This window comes from Odontesthes bonariensis, chromosome 11 (genome assembly GCF_027942865.1).
Source record: "Odontesthes bonariensis isolate fOdoBon6 chromosome 11, fOdoBon6.hap1, whole genome shotgun sequence".
In the NCBI taxonomy this organism is placed as follows: Eukaryota; Metazoa; Chordata; class Actinopteri; order Atheriniformes; family Atherinopsidae; genus Odontesthes; species Odontesthes bonariensis.
In genome coordinates, this window is record NC_134516.1 from 4,826,924 (window position 1) to 4,848,120 (window position 21,197).

Sequence of the window (21,197 nt, forward strand, 5' to 3'; positions counted from 1 at the left end):
TTTTTCCTCCTTTTCCTCTTTATTAGAGCTCAGCTGACTGTTTTTAACCCACTTTCCCTGATCTGACTGCTCCCGCCTGAACTTTATAGATTTATAGATTTATTGATCATAACTGGGACTGATCTGTCATGATGGAGCCCTGTTCTCACCTCCGGCTCAGATAAGATCTGAGGCCGGCGGGTTGGGACGGGTTTTGGCCCGGATCGGTGTCTGTGGGCCGGGTTCCGAGGCTCTGCCTGGGCTTGACTCGCGGGAGGCAGCCCTGGACCTCCGCTCCGCTCCTCTTGCTCCGCTCCGTGTTTTCCGGGGGCACCGGGTGGGTGTGTGTGTGTGGAGCGGAGTGTGTTCGGAGAGCAGCGGGGACCGGGACGCTGTGTCCCGCCGTGCCTTGTGTCTGTCAGCCGGCTGAAAGCGGAGCAGCTCTGCGTCCTTTGCTCCGCATCCGGCGGGCTTTTAGTCGCACGTGAAGCCGGTTCGAGGTGAGGGAAGCCCGGCTTGCTGCGCGCCGCCGCCGCGCTGCGCCGCGCCGCGCACACAATGGGAGCCGCGGCGCTTTCACGGTCCGGGACGCGGAGCCGGAGGGACGCGCAGCCGCGGGTTGGTGCGTGAGGGAGAGCTTTCCCCGGGATGAGGAGGAGCGCGCGTCCTGCTGTTTGCACATCTGGAGCAGAGGAGAGTTTATCTGCAGGATTCTAACACCGACACACCAACTGTGTGCTTTTAAAGGCTCTGCAGCTTCTGACCACACATCAAACAGCTGTTTAAACATCTGGGGGGAGGTGGGGGGGCTTCCTCAGCTGGGATGTACCTGCTGGACAGGATGGAGAGGGGCGCTCCTCAGAGGAAGACCGTGTACCGGATCTCCCTCACCCTGGTGAAGAGGGAGAGTCTGGATGCTGCTGGAGGGTCGGGGGACGCCGCCGCGGAGGACGCCACGGCGGGGGGCTGCAGCAGGGAGGCGGAGGTGCAGCGGAGCGGCCTGTTGGAGCAGCTGCAGGAGGTGGAGGACGAGTCGGACGAGCTGTCGTCTCACGGCTTCATGAGGAGCTTCAGGACGTTCAGCACCGGGCAGCTGGAGCTGGGCCGGTCCAAGGTGTCCAGGAGGCTGCAGAGGGAGCTGAAGGCCGGGGACCCGTTAGCAGAGCGGGGCCGGGAGGCGCCTAGGAACGGTGGCCCGGAGACGCCCGGCCAGGAGGCGCCCGGCCAGGAGACGCCCGGCCAGGAGACGCCCGGCCAGGAGACGCCCGGCCAGGAGACGCCCGGCCAGGAGGCGCCTAGGAACGGTGGCCCGGAGACGCCCGGCCAGGAGGCGCCCGGCCAGGAGGCGCCCGGCCAGGAGGCGCCCGGCCAGGAGGCGCCCGGCCAGGAGACGCCCGGCCAGGAGACGCCCGGCCAGGAGACGCCCGGCCACAAGACGCCCGGCCACAAGACGCCCGGCCAGGAGACGCCCGGCCTGGAGACGCCCGGGGACGGCCGGCAGCAGGAAGCAGGCGCTCCCGGCCGGATTAAAGGGGACAGCTGCTCTGCTGGGGAGAAGAAGAAGAGGCTCCTGAAGGCGAGGAGCCTGGAGGAGAGGAGCTCAGAGCCTCCTGTGAACGGCGCCGGCACGCCGTCCCACTCCAGGAGTAACGGGAAAGCTTCCAAAGCCGCGCCCCCGGAGACTCCGCCCCCGAAGCCGGGCCTGCTGCGCCGCAGCTTCAGCTTCAGGCACTGGAGCGGCGGCGAGCTGCTGCGCCTGCGGGCGCTCTCCAAAGACAAGCACCACAGCAGCTCCGGGTGCATCGGACAGGCCGCCGGCGCCACCGCCCCCGCCCCCGCCCCCGCCCCCAAGCCCCCGGCGCCCCGTCCCATAGACCCCACCAGAGAGAAGAGCCGCACGCTGGAGGTCGGCGCCGTCCTCAACAAGACCGACTCCATGACTGAGCTGAGCCGCTGGGAGAGCGCACGAGGCGGCAAGAACCGCACGCTGGATAACAGCGACCTGCTGCGCCTGGCGGCCGACAGGGACGCCGCGGGGGGGGGCTTCCTGCTGCGTGGGGGCGGGGGGCGCTCCAGCGAGCGGCGCCTGGTTCGCTTCTTCAGCGGGATCTTTTCCAGGAGAGACGGAGCATCTCCGTCGGGGAGTCCGAGCGCCGGCCGGTCCCTGCGGCGCTGCAGGGCGCCGGCGCCGTCACAGTCCAGCTCCGAGAGCGTGAACGGCGGCTCAGAGGGTAAAGGCACACTCACACGTCATGTCGTCATGGTAACCGTGGGGCGGGGGGGAAGCCTGTTTGTTTTAGACACCAGCGCGGTGTTCACTTCACCCTGAAACACGGCGAGCTGCCCACATCACGCCCACAGGCTCGAGATAAACCGGAGGAAAACCTCCTGAAGCCGCCAGGCGTCTTATCCGCACGCTTCCTGTTTCCATCAGAGTGGAAAACACCAGGAAGTGTTTCAGCTTCTCCGACTTCTGCTTCCTCGTCTCAGTTTGAGTCCTCCGAGTTTCCCCCGAGGGTCCAAAACTTTGTCCTGCTGCTCCCTGCGAGTCCATTACTCTGTTTTTAAATCACCTTCGAGTCCTTTAGGCTGTTTTAAAATCACCTTCGAGTCCTTTAGGCTGTTTTTAAATCACCTTCGAGTCCTTTAGGCTGTTTTTAAATCACCTTCGAGTCCTTTAGGCTGTTTTTAAATCACCTTCGAGTCCTTTACGCTGTTTTTAATTCACCTTCGAGTCCTTTAGGCTGTTTTTAAATCACCTGTGAGTCCTTTACGCTGTTTTTAATTCACCTTCGAGTCCTTTAGGCTGTTTTTAAATCACCTGTGAGTCCTTTATGCTGTTTTTAATTCACCTTCGAGTCCTTTACGCTGTTTTTAATTCACCTTCGAGTCCTTTAGGCTGTTTTTAAATCACCTGTGAGTCCTTTACGCTGTTTTTAATTCACCTTCGAGTCCTTTACGCTGTTTTTAAATCGCTTATTCATCACCTTCGAGTCCTTTAGGCTGTTTTTAAATCACCTGTGAGTCCTTTAGGCTGTTTTTAAATCACCTTCGAGTCCTTTAGGCTGTTTTTAAATCACCTGTGAGTCTTTTAGGCTGTTTTTAAATCACCTTCGAGTCCTTTAGGCTGTTTTTAAATCACCTGCAAGTCCTTTAGGCTGTTTTTAAATCACCTTCGAGTCCTTTAGGCTGTTTTTAAATCACCTGTGAGTCTTTTAGGCTGTTTTTAAATCACCTGTGAGTCCTTTATGCTGTTTTTAAATCGCTTATTCATCACCTTCGAGTCCTTTAGGCTGTTTTTAAATCACCTGTGAGTCTTTTAGGCTGTTTTTAAATCACCTTCGAGTCCTTTAGGCTGTTTTTAAATCACCTGCAAGTCCTTTAGGCTGTTTTTAAATCACCTTCGAGTCCTTTAGGCTGTTTTTAAATCACCTGTGAGTCTTTTAGGCTGTTTTTAAATCACCTGTGAGTCCTTTATGCTGTTTTTAAATCGCTTATTCATCACCTTCGAGTCCTTTAGGCTGTTTTTAAATCACCTTCGAGTCCTTTAGGCTGTTTTTAAATCACCTGTGAGTCTTTTAGGCTGTTTTTAAATCACCTGTGAGTCCTTTATGCTGTTTTTAAATCGCTTATTCATCACCTTCGAGTCCTTTAGGCTGTTTTTAAATCACCTGCGAGTCCTTTAGGCTGTTTTTAAATCACCTTCGAGTCCTTTAGGCTGCTTTTAAATCACCTGTGAGTCCTTTACGCTGTTTTTAAATCGCTTATTCATCACCTTCGAGTCCTTTAGGCTGTTTTTAAATCACCTGCGAGTCCTTTAGGCTGTTTTTAAATCACCTGCGAGTCCTTTACGCTGTTTTTAAATCACCTGCGAGTCCTTTACGCTGCTTTTAAATCACTGCGAGTCCTTTACGCTGCTTTTAAATCACCTGCGAGTCCTTTACGCTGCTTTTAAATCACCTTCGAGTCCTTTAGGCTGTTTTTAAATCACCTGTGAGTCTTTTAGGCTGTTTTTAAATCACCTGTGAGTCCTTTATGCTGTTTTTAAATCGCTTATTCATCACCTTCGAGTCCTTTAGGCTGTTTTTAAATCACCTGTGAGTCTTTTAGGCTGTTTTTAAATCACCTTCGAGTCCTTTAGGCTGTTTTTAAATCACCTGCAAGTCCTTTAGGCTGTTTTTAAATCACCTTCGAGTCCTTTAGGCTGTTTTTAAATCACCTGTGAGTCTTTTAGGCTGTTTTTAAATCACCTGTGAGTCCTTTATGCTGTTTTTAAATCGCTTATTCATCACCTTCGAGTCCTTTAGGCTGTTTTTAAATCACCTTCGAGTCCTTTAGGCTGTTTTTAAATCACCTGTGAGTCTTTTAGGCTGTTTTTAAATCACCTGTGAGTCCTTTATGCTGTTTTTAAATCGCTTATTCATCACCTTCGAGTCCTTTAGGCTGTTTTTAAATCACCTGCGAGTCCTTTAGGCTGTTTTTAAATCACCTTCGAGTCCTTTAGGCTGCTTTTAAATCACCTGTGAGTCCTTTACGCTGTTTTTAAATCGCTTATTCATCACCTTCGAGTCCTTTAGGCTGTTTTTAAATCACCTGCGAGTCCTTTAGGCTGTTTTTAAATCACCTGCGAGTCCTTTACGCTGTTTTTAAATCACCTGCGAGTCCTTTACGCTGCTTTTAAATCACTGCGAGTCCTTTACGCTGCTTTTAAATCACCTGCGAGTCCTTTACGCTGCTTTTAAATCACCTTCGAGTCCTTTAGGCTGTTTTAAAATCACCTTCGAGTCCTTTAGGCTGTTTTTAAATCACCTTCGAGTCCTTTAGGCTGTTTTTAAATCACCTTCGAGTCCTTTAGGCTGTTTTTAAATCACCTTCGAGTCCTTTAGGCTGTTTTTAAATCACCTTCGAGTCCTTTACGCTGTTTTTAATTCACCTTCGAGTCCTTTAGGCTGTTTTTAAATCACCTGTGAGTCCTTTACGCTGTTTTTAATTCACCTTCGAGTCCTTTAGGCTGTTTTTAAATCACCTGTGAGTCCTTTACGCTGTTTTTAATTCACCTTCGAGTCCTTTACGCTGTTTTTAATTCACCTTCGAGTCCTTTAGGCTGTTTTTAAATCACCTGTGAGTCCTTTACGCTGTTTTTAATTCACCTTCGAGTCCTTTACGCTGTTTTTAAATCGCTTATTCATCACCTTCGAGTCCTTTAGGCTGTTTTTAAATCACCTGTGAGTCCTTTAGGCTGTTTTTAAATCACCTTCGAGTCCTTTAGGCTGTTTTTAAATCACCTGTGAGTCTTTTAGGCTGTTTTTAAATCACCTTCGAGTCCTTTAGGCTGTTTTTAAATCACCTGCAAGTCCTTTAGGCTGTTTTTAAATCACCTTCGAGTCCTTTAGGCTGTTTTTAAATCACCTGTGAGTCTTTTAGGCTGTTTTTAAATCACCTGTGAGTCCTTTATGCTGTTTTTAAATCGCTTATTCATCACCTTCGAGTCCTTTAGGCTGTTTTTAAATCACCTGTGAGTCTTTTAGGCTGTTTTTAAATCACCTTCGAGTCCTTTAGGCTGTTTTTAAATCACCTGCAAGTCCTTTAGGCTGTTTTTAAATCACCTTCGAGTCCTTTAGGCTGTTTTTAAATCACCTGTGAGTCTTTTAGGCTGTTTTTAAATCACCTGTGAGTCCTTTATGCTGTTTTTAAATCGCTTATTCATCACCTTCGAGTCCTTTAGGCTGTTTTTAAATCACCTGCGAGTCCTTTAGGCTGTTTTTAAATCACCTTCGAGTCCTTTAGGCTGCTTTTAAATCACCTGTGAGTCCTTTACGCTGTTTTTAAATCGCTTATTCATCACCTTCGAGTCCTTTAGGCTGTTTTTAAATCACCTGCGAGTCCTTTAGGCTGTTTTTAAATCACCTGCGAGTCCTTTACGCTGTTTTTAAATCACCTGCGAGTCCTTTACGCTGCTTTTAAATCACTGCGAGTCCTTTACGCTGCTTTTAAATCACCTGCGAGTCCTTTACGCTGTTTTTAAATCACCTGCGAGTCCTTTACGCTGTTTTTAAATCACCTGCGAGTCCTTTACGCTGTTTTTAAATCACCTTCGAGTCCTTTACGCTGCTTTTAAATCGCTCATTCATCACCTGCGAGTCTTTTACGCTGTTTTTAAAATTGTATGAAACCGATTTCTACCTTAAAGTTAAAGCATTCAGGTCTTTATGGATCCAACAACTTGAACCCAAAGATTTGGAATCGAACACCAAACCAGACCTGGCCCTGTAGAACTGAGACGAGTCGGACCCAGCTGGCCTTCACAGTGATCGTTTTGAATGTGATTAGCAAACTAAACGTTAATTTCTAACCTATTTATCGATCTTTGGTTTCAGTGCTTAGCTGAACCTGAGTGTTTCAGTTCTGGTCTGAAATGGGCTGGACTCGCAGCCCTGGTGCTCCTTAATCATGTTTGTGTTTCTGCGTTTAGCCGACATTTTTATCCAGAGCGACTTACTAATGAGGACATAGCATCACAGCTAACGTCACAGCTAACGTCAGAGCTAACGTCACAGCTAACGTCAGAACTAACAATCAGCTGCGTAGAAGGAACCCAGTCAGCTTCTGACAGAGTTCTGACAGAACTATTACACCCATTTTTATGTTTTTTCAAACTCGAGTGCATTTCTGAGGACATTTCTTTACTAAAATAAGTGATTTATGCCTCACTTTCACGTACCCGTGTGCTGGCGTGCGGCTCAGCCCCGATGAAATTCTGGTCTCTGAAAAATGTGTGGAACTGCTTTGCTTTTGCGTTGGATTTGGGAGAAAGATCGCACAATTTACCCTAAAGTCCGATAAACAAAAGGCAGAAGTCGTGAACGGAGAGCGGAGAGAAAAACTGTTAAAGATCAGCGTTAAATGCATAAGATACATCGTCATCAGCATGTTTGGAGGTTGTTTTTAGAACAAATTTGCACAGTTTAAACCTGTTGGACGTGTATTTCCACGGTCTCTTCATCAGACGGATCCGTGGATCGAGCGTCAGCGTAAATACGTCAGAGGAAAAAATGTGTCCTCAGTTTTCACCTGAGGGTGAAGACGCGATGATGTCAGCGTTTCCGCTCCTGATGAGTCGGTGGGTGTGGCTAATCCCTCTTTTCTGCTTCACTTCTTGCTCGTGGTCAGTTGGAAGTTAAAGTGACTTTATTCCCCTGTGATTTGTTATGTAAGATTGAATTGAATTGATTCCTTGCTGCTTTTGAACTTGTTGTTATGGCGTCCAGTCAGTTGGCGAGTTTGACCCGAACTTGTGTGATTTGAAAGTATTTAAAAAAAGTGACACCCTGCCCACGCTTGGCCAAACTGTTTGACATGTGACTCGAATGACATAAAAAGATGCACAAAAGCTGTAAATTGGCCTGAATTACTGGTGAGAACACGTTAAACTGGAAAAAATTAGTGTTTTTAACCCGAGTTGAGGTTGAAGAGGGGAGAACGCATCATTTTAAGGCTGTAGACACGCTGGGAAACACGGGGAAGTCAGGCCAGGTGGCCTTTAAGCTTTGTATCGGACACTTTAAAGGTTTCTTCAGCTCACTGGGATCCTTACGCAGCCCACATGTGGGGGGTTGTCCGGGATCGTACACTTTAAATGTTAAACGGGCTCCAGTCGCAGGTTTCTTCAGCTCATTGGGATCCTCACGCAGCCCACATGTGGGGGGTTGTCCGGGATCTCAGAGGTGGGCGAGCAGGTTCAGGAGGTCTGAGGGGGAGCTTCCACATTTCTGGGATTCCTAAGAGGCGTCAGCGAAGGCGGTGGCAGGTAGCGAGCTGTTGGAGGAGGTCACCTGTGTGTGTGTGTGTGTGTGTGTGTGTGTGTGTGTGTGTGTGTGTGTGTGTGTGTGTGTGTGTGTGTGTGTGTGCACGTGTGTGTGGGCGTGTGCGTGTGCACGTGTGTGTGCTCAGGCTGAAACCCAACCCTCAGACACACTCACTCTGACCTCAGGAGTGTGTTAATGGTGTGTGTGTGACCTACATCTGCAGCCATGCAGCAGTAATGTGGATCAGACACACACGCATCACTCACTGACATCGGTTTGACTCCCCAGCACACACACTTTGATGTGCACGCTCACGTGCATGCTCACACACACTCCTGGGACGGTTTGATTCCAAGCTTGTCAAGAAGCAGAAGAAGAAGAAAAACCGAGTTTCCTCGTTACAGCTTTGATCTTTGCTGCTTTCTCCTCGTTCATTAAACACACGTGCACGCTCACACATGCACGCTCACACGTGTACTGCTGATCCTTCACTCTCTTCCTTTCTTCCTTCCAATGACACCTTTCCTGCATCCTCACTCTCACCTCCTTGCCTCCTTTTCCCTTCCCTCCTCTCCTCTTACCCTCCACCTTTTCTCTACTTTCTCATCCCTTCTTTTTGACTTTTCTCCTCTATTTTGTTTCCTTCTTTCCTCCCTTTTCTCATTTTCTCTTCCTTCCTTTCCTACTCCTTCCATCCTTCCTTCTTTCCATCGGCTGCGTTTCGGCTGTGTTTCAGGCCCGTTTTCACGTCCTTTAAACTGTTTCTGAGCGAGAAGGAAGCTCGGAGCTGACAGAAGTTTCTGTTTGTAACTAACCTGCTAACACCAACATGCTCTGTGCTTCTCTTTTGGAAACATCGGCTGTGAGTGACTATAGATGAGCTGCCCGACCCTCGCTGTGAGCTCATTAGCCGGCTTCGGTGGGAGGTCGTTCTGGGGTCATGTGTGGGAGGTCGGGTGTGTCCGTCCTCCTCTCCACTTCCCCTTCAGACCAAACTTGTCCCTGGTGGCGAGTGTTGGTGGTTTGGAGTCTGATGCGAGCTGCGGCGGACGGCGTTCGGTGGACAGGTGTCCTTGTAAAGTTTAGTTATGAGTCAGTTATTGGCAGAACAGCCTCAGAGTGATGCAGCCGCCTCCTTTCTGGGGGTCTTTGCCTTCCTGCAGCGGCGGTGGCGTGCCAGCATCGTCCCCTCCCTCCTCCCTCCTGGTTAAAGCTCTTACATAAGCCTCAAATCCATGGCGGGGCAGATGACGAGCAAGCCGGTGGCGAGGCATCTGAACCTGAGCATCCCCGCTGCTGAACACCCAAAGCTGTGACCTTGTTGCACAACTTTCTCCTCAGAGTCTCTAATCCGACTGCAATGGTCCTGGACTCCAAAAATAACCCTGAAAACAGCATAAAAGCCACGATCTAAGCATCTTAAAATGACCCCTGAAAGCCACGTGGACACCAAACCTCCCTCCTGTGTTCCTGTTAGAAACATCCCGGTTCCTCTGGAGCATTCCCAGCTCATCTGCTTCTCCGTTTAACTGAAATAAACAACTTTAATCAAAACCACCTCCGAATGTGCAGGCGCTGAAAACTATTTTCAGCTCAGATTTCCCCACATCTGAGGTGCGTTGAATGCGTCGTTTCTCAAACTCTCGTTTACGTCAGAGCCCCAAAATGAACCAGCTTCACGTCTAATCTTCGCTACAGTGGGAAATATATTGTAAAATGTTCATCTTTTTCAGGCCCGAACGGTCCAGAACCTGCAGAATTACACCCAAAGGAACCTTTAAAAGCCTTTAAACGTAGGGTTGATGAACAAGTAAACAACAGCAGCTGCAGCTCAAAGACTTTTATCCTGCAGCAGAAATAAAACACATAACTTTGTGCCTCTCTGCAGGCTCTGCAGACAGAGCTTTTCTGCTTTGGCAGCTGGATGCTGATGTTAAACTGACGCTAACTGTTACCGGTGTGTCTCCAGACATTTGCATGGAACCCCCATGGCTGCCTGGTCCAGAGTTTCAGAGCGTGATACCACATTTCTGCAGATATGAAAGGCTCAGGAACACCAGAGATGAGGAGCTCTGCAGCTGCAGCTCGGCTGTAGGAACCTTCCCCGGGGACTAGGAACCGCTGGAAGGCTTTTCCCTCTCTTCCTGTGTCTGACCTTTAAGAGGCAGCGACTTTAATGGCCCATTTCTTCCTTCCAAAGGTCTGAAAGATCATTTCCTCTCAGGCCGAAGGTTTCAAATGAGCTTCATAGTTAGTGTGAATCATCAATGGAAAGGGATCCCAAAACCCACACCAGAAGTTCCAGGTACTTTAAAAGTACCCCCTCCCAGGGGTAAAATACCTCCCCTCTGGTTCCTGCAGTGGGAATGCAGGGGATCGACTTAATGACCGACTAAGAACAGAGTTCCAGGAACTAAGGAGAAAGTTGACCGTAGTTCCTGGAACTGTGTTCTTGCTTAGATCTGCTATTTTTGTCGGGTTTTTCTGGTACTTAAGACCTCATTAGAACGGATTAAGTGGTCCGAAGGAACGTTGTTAGCTGAAAGTTCCTGGAACTTGGAAGTACCGGGTCCTTTTTGGTTGAAAAGCAGCTTTTGGTGAAGCTGCAGAACCTGGATTCTGTGCTTGTTTGAGTGGATGTGCAGCAGCACGTCTGGCCGAAGCCGTGAGGAACGCGTCCGTGAACCCGGTTCTGTTCCAGCCTGTCTGCTAGGGGTGGCACGGATCACAAAACTCACGGTTCGGTGTGTATCACGGTTTGAGGTCTACGGTTTACGGTTTTGTACGGTTGGCCGGACATATTTGAAGTGTTTCCACTAGCGTATGCCACTAGCCCCTTGTCATGCTATCACGGCTGAAATGTTTCCTCATACCACACAGACACAACCGGCGGGTGTTTAATAAGTTAAACTTACACTTTGTCTCCTTTGTCTGTGGTGCTCTGCTCTCCTTTCTTCCTTCATGAAATGAAAAAGTATCTCCTGACTCTCTCTGTGAGCTCTTCCAGCCTCGATATTAGCTGATGTGATCGTCCATGATTAATATCACCATCATGCAGACCATGAACACGGTGGCCTCCCCGCTCTCCATATTAGCTTCTTGGTGGTGTTTTTTCTTCTTTAATTACTTTTACCTGTTCTGTTTTGTTGTTGAGTGTGGCGCTAAACGGCTAACGGCTAACACGTCACGCAGACGGCTGCGCGCGGCGCATCAGTCCCTATCAGGTCCCGACTCGTGTGCGAATGCAGACTAAAACAGAAGGACAGTTATCAGAACGAAATTCGAGTAGGACAGTTCTGATAACGGTCTGTCCGAAAGCGGCTATTAGCGAAACGTCGAACGTCTGGACACACAAAATAAATAAATAAATAAATAAATAAATTAAACCGTGGACCCCGTACGGTTTGCACACGCCCCGCCCCGTGAGAAGCAAACCGTACGGTTCGGAGCGTCCACCAAAACCGTACCATGCCTACTGTCTGCAGGTGAGCTGGTTCCCCCTCCCCCCCCTGCTGAGCTCGTCTTTCCTACCCACGCACTCTGACAGCTCGCCGCCGCCGTCAGTCGGCAGATGAAAGAAAGAGAGCTGCATAATTAATTTCCTTTTCCACAACGAGCTGCCTCAGAGTAATATTGATATTTAACCCACAAATGTGAGACTTTCTGACCGTAAATTGAAGGTTTTGGGACTTTTTCTGGTTCATTTTTAAAGACACGATTCCAGGATTTGCTTGTTTTCGTTCAGATAAAAAGTCCCCATCGTGTCGTTGAAACTTTCTCCCCCTTTAAACCCTCCCAGGCGACTTCTCCCCCCCCCCCCACGCACTAACGCACACTGCTCAGGCCCGTGGAGTGGAGGTATCAGAGGGCGTCTTAATTCTGCTGAACGCGCTCCTGATGAGCTCGCTGATTAAACGCACTCCTAATCGCTGCGTGTGAACCGGTTAGTCGCTGCTGGTGTGACGGAGCTTTTATTTGTTTTGGGATGAGCAGCCGGCACGCCGCCAACCAGCCCGTGTTTGTGTGAACGAGCGGGGGATGGTGGGGATGGTGGGGAGGGTCCCGCTGATTAAAAGGCTGATATTTAGGTCAGGCAGTGTGTGATGCTGTGATGCTGCCCGCCTCCTGCTTCCTGACCCGCGCTCCTTATTGATGCTGATCACACATTTTACCACAGATTGGCCCGGTGGCGACTTTTAATCCAGCACAGCTGATTTTTAGAGGTTACGGCCTTGTTTTGGTGGAAATTAACAGGATTTTTGTCTCTAAATACAAACATCTGATGCATGTCAAGTTTAACAGGCTCAGTTTTGACCCAGCTCCTTACGCACTTATTTGTTTTCTAAATTGTCTTCCCATTTGTCTCGGTACTTAACTTACCGCACTTACTCTAGCACTAGTCATGCTCTTAGCTGTTTGGTTTTGGAAGGAAATGCACTTATGGTTTCTTGTGACCTGAAGTTCTTTTGCCTACCGATGTTGAACACACTTATTGTAAGTCGCTTTGGATAAAAGCTTCTGCAGAATGACCATAATGTGATGTATTTTTACGTCTGTTTGGCTCAGATTTGGGACGATAAGTTGCTCATTTTGCCTCCATTTTAGCTTTAACTTCCTGCATTATTCCCGTCTGGTTTTGAGCAGCATTTTATTCTAACGATGGTGGCGTTGGTAGTCGTTTTGCAGCCACCTAATTTGTGTTTTCCGCCCGTCTCGGACCAGTTTGTCAGCATTTTGCACGCACAGACAGATGTGTGAAAGCATCAGCAGTTTGGGAGAAGCTGCAGGGCAGTTTCTGCTTTGCATAATTCATCTGCTGCCTGAGAGAAAGTGTGACAGTAAATCAGGTCAGAGGAGGCTATCTGCCCGGCACCTGCATGGTCCTGCTCCTGTGGTCTTAAATCTGCTTTCTGCTGGCGCTGACAGGCCTAACGCCATCCTAACGCCATCCTAACGCCACCCTAACGCCATCCTAACGCCACCCTAACGGCACCCTAACGCAATCCTAACGCCACCCTAACGCCACCCTAACGCCATCCTAACGCCATCCTAACGCCATCCTAACGCCATCCTAACGCCATCCTAACACCACCCTAACGCCACCCTAACACCACCCTAACGCCATCCTAAGGTTTAGGCTCCCGCACAGAAACACCTGCCCCAGCTCTCTGCAGTCCAGTCCCGTGCCAACGCCTCCCGCCGGCCAACACAAGGCTCGCCGTTGTCCCCGAAGCCGAAGCTGTGGGAGTCTGCGGCGCTGCCAGGATCAGCTGCCAGTTACTGCGGCTTTACCTTCGACTCTTTACTCTTTGAAAGTGCCATAACATTTGTTGTGCAAACACACTTTTAACATCAGCATCTTTCTGTAGTTTTTATGTAGAAGCCTCGCTCCACTGTCTGTTTCCTTGAATGACTTGCTGCTATCAGTTGTGTGTTTTGCCTTTAAGTGATATTTTAGACTGGAACTACTACGCTGAGAAGACAATTCAACTTGGCAGAGTTTACAGATGACTTTGGTTCTGTCGACTCCGCCGTCTGGAAGAACTTTAAAATGAAAATGGCCGAGTAAAAGTTCCGTACCCTTCTCCATGTTTGGTGGATCCGCAGATTACTTTCTTTTCCTGTTCCACAGCAGACAGCAACAGACTTTTACAAAATAAAAGCCTGTGAGCAACAGACTTTTACAAAATAAAAGCCTGTGAGCAACAGACTTTTACAAAATAAAAGCCTGTGAGCGACAGACTTTTACAAAATAAAAGCCTGTGAGCGACAGACTTTTACAAAATAAAAGCCTGTGAGCAACAGACTTTTACAAAATAAAAGCCTGTGAGGAACAGACTTTTACAAAATAAAAGCCTGTGAGCAACAGACTTTTACAGAATAAAAGCCTGTGAGCAACAGACTTTTACAAAATAAAAGCCTGTGAGCGACAGACTTTTACAAAATAAAAGCCTGTGAGCGACAGACTTTTACAAAATAAAAGCCTGTGAGCAACAGACTTTTACAATAATAAAATAAATAATGAAACAGGGGTGGTCTGTGGAGTAGTGGGTTCAGCTGGCCCCGGTTCGAGTCCCGCATTGGACGGCCCTGTGCTGCTTGTCGTTCCCCCTCTCTCTGCTCCCTGCTTCCTGTCTCTCTGAACTGTCCTGTCCATTAAAGGCACAAAAGCCCCCAAAAATAAAAAAAGTTTAAAAATTTTCTGTAAAAAAACCCAAAAATAAATAAAACCTGCGTTAATGCACGATAAAATATTTATCGGCATTAAATATTATAATGGGTTAACGCGATAATAACGAGTTAACTCGCCCAGCTCTACAGAAAACACAAAGAAATGCAGGAATAATCATATTTTTCAATCATTTTCTTGCTAATGACTCTTTCAACTCATTTTAATCGTCCATAAATCTCATTGTGACGTTTACATGTTGAATCCTGCGATGCAGAATAGTCTCATGAATAAAACAAAACCAAGAAACAAAACGCAGAATCTTCATAAAGAAGTTAAATGAAGCGTTAAATCCGGCAGTGCAGCTTCAGCTTTACAGATATCATTTCCTGGCTCGTCGACAGCTTGCGGACCCCCTCCCCCTGGTTTCAGACCCACTAATATCCCCCCCAGCGCAGATAGTGACACGCACAGCGGCGGTGCATGAGCTGCAGTGGTTGTGACAGATCTGAGGTCAGAGGAGGATGATAACAATAATCCAAACATCAGCACGTTTCCGCCTCTCGCCGCTGATGAAGGCTTCTCGGCTCGTCTTTGTGTCGGCGGTGTCGCTGGAACAACAGCATCAACGTTAAAAACACCAGTTATAATTGTGCAAATTACCAAGCTTTTGTGGGGTTGGGGGCAGGAAGTGCTCGTAAGGAATGCTGAATGGTCTGATAATGACTTTTAGAGAGGAAGCAGCCCTCTGTTTGGATCGTGCTGCCGGAATGATGTCTATGATTCAGCTGCAGAAGTGCAACATCAGCGTTAAAACCCAGAAATCCAAAGAGTTGAACACAAGGAGTCAGGAGGAGGGACCCAGTTCAGAAACTGGATACAGAAACTGGTATTGTTGGCCTTGGTGTGGACTTGGACGGGGTCTGGGGTCATATTTTAGGGGTGTCCTGTGGCAGTTTCTCTATGCAGCTCGTGGTGGTTGTTGGACTTCTTCTGTTGGTTTGTCCAGTTTGGTTTTGGTGCACAATGTTGGCTTTGTTAAGAGGAAATGGAAAACTCGAGGATTCAGGAGGAATGATCCGTTTTCTGCTGTGGATTGATCCGGTTTCCTATCCTCATGTTTGGTCGTTGGCTTAAAGTTACGATATTTAGAATTAGCTTTGACCTTCATCCTCAGTGGCAGCATCTAGAACTCGGTCGTTGGTGGAACCAGTCGTAAAGATTCAGGTTAGGATAGACACAGCCTTCCCAGGTGAGGTTCTTTGGACATGCTTGACCAGAAGGATGTTTATCCTACACATGCTGGAGAGATGACGGCCCTGGCTGGTTTGGGAACACTTTGGTATCCTGGCTGGTTTTGGTATCCTGGCTGGTTTGGGAATGCTTTTGTATCCTGGCTGGTTTGGGAGTGCTTTGGTATCCTGGCTGGTTTGGGAATGCTTTGGTGTCCTGGCTGGTTTGGGAGTGCTTTGGTATCCTGGCTGGTTTGGGAATGCTTTGGTGTCCTGGCTGGTTTGGGAGTGCTTTGGTATCCTGGGTGTAGCTTTTAGAGCTACGTTTGTAGCAGTTTCATTAATCATAATTGAGGTTAAATCAGATCTGTTCTGTCTGAGTTGACCTCTCCGCCGCCTGACCTCCCGCCCTGTTAGACTCTTTCTGTCTTTGTTCAACTGGAGTGTGACATGAAAGCCAGACACTGACATGAATGCTGAGCAGATTGGCCGGCGGGGTCAGAGGTCACCCTCGGTGTCTCTAAAGCACGGCTCTGCAGCCGTCCTGAAGCGATGCACATTCAGGAAACTTTGCAGAAATGTAATCCTCTTGTCTTGTTTACCATCTGATCGCCTCCGTCCAATCACAACACGGCCTCTTTGTTTCGGCTCGTCCGCGGTTGGTCGCCTGCCACCCTCTTCCTGCCCTGACTTCCTGCTTTCCCTTCAGGCGGCTTTAATCAGATTGTGTGTGAAAAATGAGCACACACATCTGGAGGAAATACTCGCAATACCAGGAGATTTGATTTTTCATTGAGGTTCTCAGTTGTGCTTTATAGTCATTACCTCCCTCATATCCTTCTTATCCTTCCTTCCTCGCCTCCTCTGGATGTCTGCTGTCACTGTTGTCCCTCCTCCATCGTAGATCAGGACTTTATAACCAGATTATACACCTCCCACTCCAACCAGGGCTTAAAATTAATCTCATCTTGTCTGTGAAATGCCTTCACTTTGCTTTCAAAGACGACGATGCTCGGCTGCATCTGCGTTACGTTTATAAAAGCAAAGCCGGTCTTATAAATGGTAAAATTGTCTGGAGATTTACGAGGACGTAGCAGCTCTCTGACAGTAAATATTGCTGTGAAAGAAAAAGAAAGTAGCTTTAAAATAATAAAAGAAACCCTTTAGAGCGGGGCTTGGCTTTTCCCTGCGACACTTATAAAACATTATTTTTGCTTCTCTGCTCATAAGAAACTGAAATAATGATTTATCGATAAAAACCAAACATTGAAAACAACGGTCATTTTCCAGGTTTCAGCTCTGCACGGATAAAATCCTGATTTTACAAAAGTGACCTCATCTGATAAAATCAGCATCTCTGAAGGAAAAAAAACAATGTCCTTTATTATTTTATTATATTATTTAATTATTATTATCCTTTATATATTTGTTATTTAGGATATTTTCACAATAAAGTCTAAAATCAAAGTTCCAAACTGGTCCAAACCAGATTAAAATCAGTCTAAAATCAAAGTTCCAAACTGGTCCAAACCAGATTAAAATCAGTCTAAAAACAAAGTTCCAAACTGGTCCAAACCAGCTTTAAATCAGTCTAAAAACAAAGTTGCAAACTGGTCCAAACCAGATTAAAATCAGTCTAAAATCAAAGTTCCAAACTGGTCCAAACCAGATTAAAATCAGTCTAAAATCAAAGTTCCAAACTGGTCCAAACCAGCTTTAAATCAGTCTAAAAACAAAGTTCCAAACTGGTCCAAACCAGATTAAAATCAGTCTAAAATCAAAGTTCCAAACTGGTCCAAACCAGATTAAAATCAGTCTAAAAACAAAGTTCCAAACTGGTCCAAACCAGCTTTAAATCAGTCTAAAAACAAAGTTCCAAACTGGTCCAAACCAGATTAAAATCAGTCTAAAATCAAAGTTCCAAACTGGTCCAAACCAGCTTTAAATCAGTCTAAAAACAAAGTTCCAAACTGATCCAAACCAGATTAAAATCAGTCTAAAATCAAAGTTCCAAACTGGTCCAAACCAGATTAAAATCAGTCTAAAAACAAAGTTCCAAACTGGTCCAAACCAGCTTTAAATCAGTCTAAAATCAAAGTTCCAAACTGGTCCAAACCAGCTTAAAATCAGTCCAAAGCCCTAAACCAGGGACACCCTCATCCTGCAGGTTTTAGATGTTTCCCAGCTTCAACACACCTGATTTCTTATTGATTATGAATGTAATCTTTTCAGCCTCTGTGCTGCATTTTGCCACCAACACAACTCGCCTTTTGTCCGTTTCGGTGCATTTCTTCCTTTCTGCTCGTAAAGTCTGTCGGTTTCTGATGTTGGACTGCTGTGGTTTTGGACACTGAAGCGTTGATTTGGGTGTTTTGAACATCCTGAACCACTGAAACACTTATTTTTCTACTCTTTCATCAGCTGTTCATCAGCTTTTCTCCCGCATCCTTCTTTAAGGCCTTTGTTTCCTCCTGCTGGGAGCTGCTAACGGCCTCACATATCCAGCTAAAGCTACATTAGCCACAAAGAATGAGCTGGCTCAGACCAGGTGTGTCCCAAGCTGTCGGACAGGTTTAATCAGCTGTGTGGAAGCTGACGAGCACACGGCAAACACACGCCTGACACATGTTCTGTGTAAACACGGCTTCGCGCTGTGCAGCTGCTGGACAGGAACAGTGACAAACTGACACCTCCATCTTTGTTCATCTTTGTTCTCCGTCTGAAGCTCATCAGTCAGACGTTTGGTTTCAGAGGGAGACGAAGAAGCTGCAACAGGATGTTAAATCCGATGAATTTCTGCCCGTTTGGGTTCATTTTGTCAGGATATAACAGAGCTGCAGATGTTCTTAAACAGATTCACATCTGGGCCTCAGAAATCAAATCAAATTTATTTGTAGCACATTTCATGTACAAACATTCCAAAGTGCTTCACATAAAATAAAAGCATTGCAGCAGGGAGTGGAAGAAGCATTAAAAATACATAAAAGAATATAAAGAGAAACAAATAAAGTCATTTAAATTCATTTTAAAACAAGCAACAGTCCAGATAAATGTCACAAAACAGACACAAAAAAAGCAGAAAACACTCCAAACTGAAACGTGAAATGTCTGCCGATGGAGGAGAAAAATGGCGTGAAGGGCGAAGGCTGAGATAATATGATGCCACGTGTGACTGATGAGGCGGCGGCGCTCTGATTTGTCACAGTCGGGGTTAACCCCGGCATCCAGGCTGCCTGGAGGCAGCAGCAGCCTCGCTCCGCCCACCGCCCCACCGGGTGGGTGCAGCTTCCATTCAAGGCTTTTCTTTCACGGTGAATCTGCAGAAAGATGGCGGGACACCCAGGAGACCGGGAGCAGGACGACAGGCTTCCTGGGTGAGGACTGAACCCCGGTCCCCTGATTTATCAAAATCAAATCTAATTTATTTATATAGCACATTTCATGTAAAAACAATTCAAAGTGCTTCACATAAAATAAAAGCATTGCAGCAGGGAGTGCAAGAAGCATTAGAAATACATTAAAGAATATAAAGAGAAACAAATAAAATCATTTAAATGAATTTAAAAACCAGCAACAGTCCAGATAAGTTCAAAGATATCGTGCAGATTTCATGCATAGACACATGAGACCAGAAATGTCTTTAACCTGGATTTAAAAATGTCTCCATTTGGTGAAAGTTTAATCTCCACTGGCAGTTTGTTCCACTTGTTAGCAGCAGAACAGCTAAATGCTGCTTCTCCATGTTTAGTCTGGACTCTGGACTGGACCAGCTGACCTGAGTCCTTGGATCTCAGAGCTCTGCTGGGTTTAATCCAGTCGGACTTTCTCACAAAGCAGTCGCTTTTATTTCAAAGCCTCTGTCAACGCCCCCAAACAAACCTCCAAACAAACCTCCAAACAAACCTTGTTGTTTGGGAGTTCTGTTTGGGAGCGTTGGCGGGCCGGTGGGCGCCGCAGGACCAAGCAGAGGTCCAGGAATGCAGCTGTTTCTGAGAGCAAAGATCCCACCCTTTCATCCCGTTAGGTGGTTCTTTGCTGCCAGTTCGGCTTAATAAACCACAAATAAGCAAATATTTGTCTTGTTTTGCTTCGTTACTTAAATATTTAGACCAGGGATGGGCAACTGGAGGCCCAGGGGCCTCACACGGCCCTCGTCCTTACTCAGTACAGCCCGCAAATAGATCAATAGTAATTTAATAATTTAAAAAAAAACAAAAAACTTGCAATTCTACTGTTGACCGATAGAGGGCGCGCCATATGCAAACATTAGCGGGGCCCGGGCCGCTTTCCGCAACAGCGAATAGGAAAATCAAGAGCCATGGCCACTAGCAGTGGAAAAAAGAGAAAACTTGACAGAGAAAATCGCATCTTTCAGCCAAAATGGGAAGAAGAGTACCTCTTCAGTTTTGTTCTTTATTATGAAGGAGTTCAAATTCCTTTTTGCACTTTTTTTTAAGCAAAAGTTTTGTCTTTGTTGCTTATTAAGGACGTGTTAAAATGCATTTATATGCAGAAAATAGTTGTATGTTGGTGCAATAAATATAAAATGTGTTCTTATTGAGAATCATTTGTAGCGTCTTTCATATCCAATTATTCGAAGTGCGTGGTCATGTGGCCCTCCAATGATAGTGCTGAAAAAATGTTGGCCCTCCTTATCATGGAAGTTGCCCATCCCTGATATAAACGGATTAGAAATGTCGGTTATGGTCTTCGAGCGTCTGTTCTGTCCATGTTCCTCATGTTAGATTTTTTAAAAAGTTTTACCTGGATCCTGCACAACGAGGCAACTTTTAAGCCCAATTTAAATCATTTAAAGTCAAATACTTCATGAGGGAGAAGTCTGAAAGACAAACTTTGGTGTAAACCAACAAAAGAGCTAAACTTAAATTAGTCTTTTATAAGATTTAACTGAGAGAAACGAGTGAAAAGAGCAACAAACGGGCCTGCTGTGTGCAGGTGGAAGAGGGCTGGATCAGACGTGCCGGCGGCCTCGCCCGGTCCTGGTGTTTATCTCCAGAGATTACCCAGAACCGGTTTCCTCACATGCCTGCGCACACGTTTGCATTCCCAGCATGCCTCAGGACTCACGGTGACGTCAGCGGGCGATGACAGACGACCTCAGGACGCTTATCCTGAGCCACGTTAGGACGGTTTGGAGCGTCGCTCAGACACAAACAGAAAAGCAGCGACGCTGGAGCTCGTTTTCCTGCTGATGTGAGAACAAAGCAGGAAGAAAGTAAAGAAAAACTGATCTGAGGAGCTTTCTGAACGCAGCAAAGCTCTGTGAAGGACAGAAATTAGATCAGTTTGGATCGGTTAGGATCTGTTTGGATCTGTTAGGATCGGTTTGGAATCTGTTTGGATCTGTTAGGATCGGTTTGGATTGGTTTGGATCTGTTTGGATCTGTTAGGATCGGTTTGGATCTGTTTGGATCTGTTTGGATCTGTTAGGATCTGTTAGGATCTGTTTGGAATCTGTTAGGATCGGTTTGGATCGGTTACGATCTGTTTGGCTCTGTTTGGATCGCTTAGGATCTGTTAGGATCTGTTAGGATCTGTTTGGATCGGTTAGGATCGGTTTGGATCGGTTTGGATCGGTTAGGATCTGTTTGGATCGGTTACGATCTGTTTGGCTCTGTTTGGATCGCTTAGGATCTGTTAGGATCTGTTAGGATCTGTTAGGCTCTGTTTGGATCGGTTAGGATCTGTTAGGCTCTGTTTGGATCGGTTAGGATCTGTTTGGCTCTGTTTGGATCGGTTAGGATCTGTTAGGATCTGTTTGGCTCTCTTTGGATCTGTTAGGATCGGTTTGGATTGGTTAGAATCTGTTTGGCTCTCTTTAGATCTGTTTGGCTCTGTTGGGATCTGTAACAATCTGTTAGGATCTGTTTGGCTCTCTTTGGATCTGTTTGGATCGGTTACAATCTGTTAGGATCTGTTTGGCTCTTTTTGCATCTGTTTGGCTCTGTTGGGATCTGTTTGGATCGGTTACAATCTGTTAGGATCTGTTTG

At 46.9% G+C, this 21,197-nt stretch overlaps 1 protein-coding gene across 6 annotated transcripts in view; it reads left to right on the plus strand.

The window, feature by feature from the left end:
- agap1 (ArfGAP with GTPase domain, ankyrin repeat and PH domain 1) overlaps window positions 1-21,197 on the plus strand; it is a 234,564-nt gene that overhangs the window by 44,998 nt on the left and 168,369 nt on the right. For 4 of the 6 annotated variants that reach the window (XM_075477308.1, XM_075477309.1, XM_075477311.1 and 1 more), the window contains exon 1: window positions 363-2,210. The exons of the other annotated variants lie outside the window; for them this stretch is intronic. In XM_075477308.1, coding sequence (XP_075333423.1) covers window positions 803-2,210 — 1,408 coding nt within the window. In that variant the 5' untranslated portion in view covers window positions 363-802. Of the gene's footprint in view, window positions 1-362; window positions 2,211-21,197 lie in introns of those variants that run through there. 6 annotated transcript variants of the gene reach the window in all.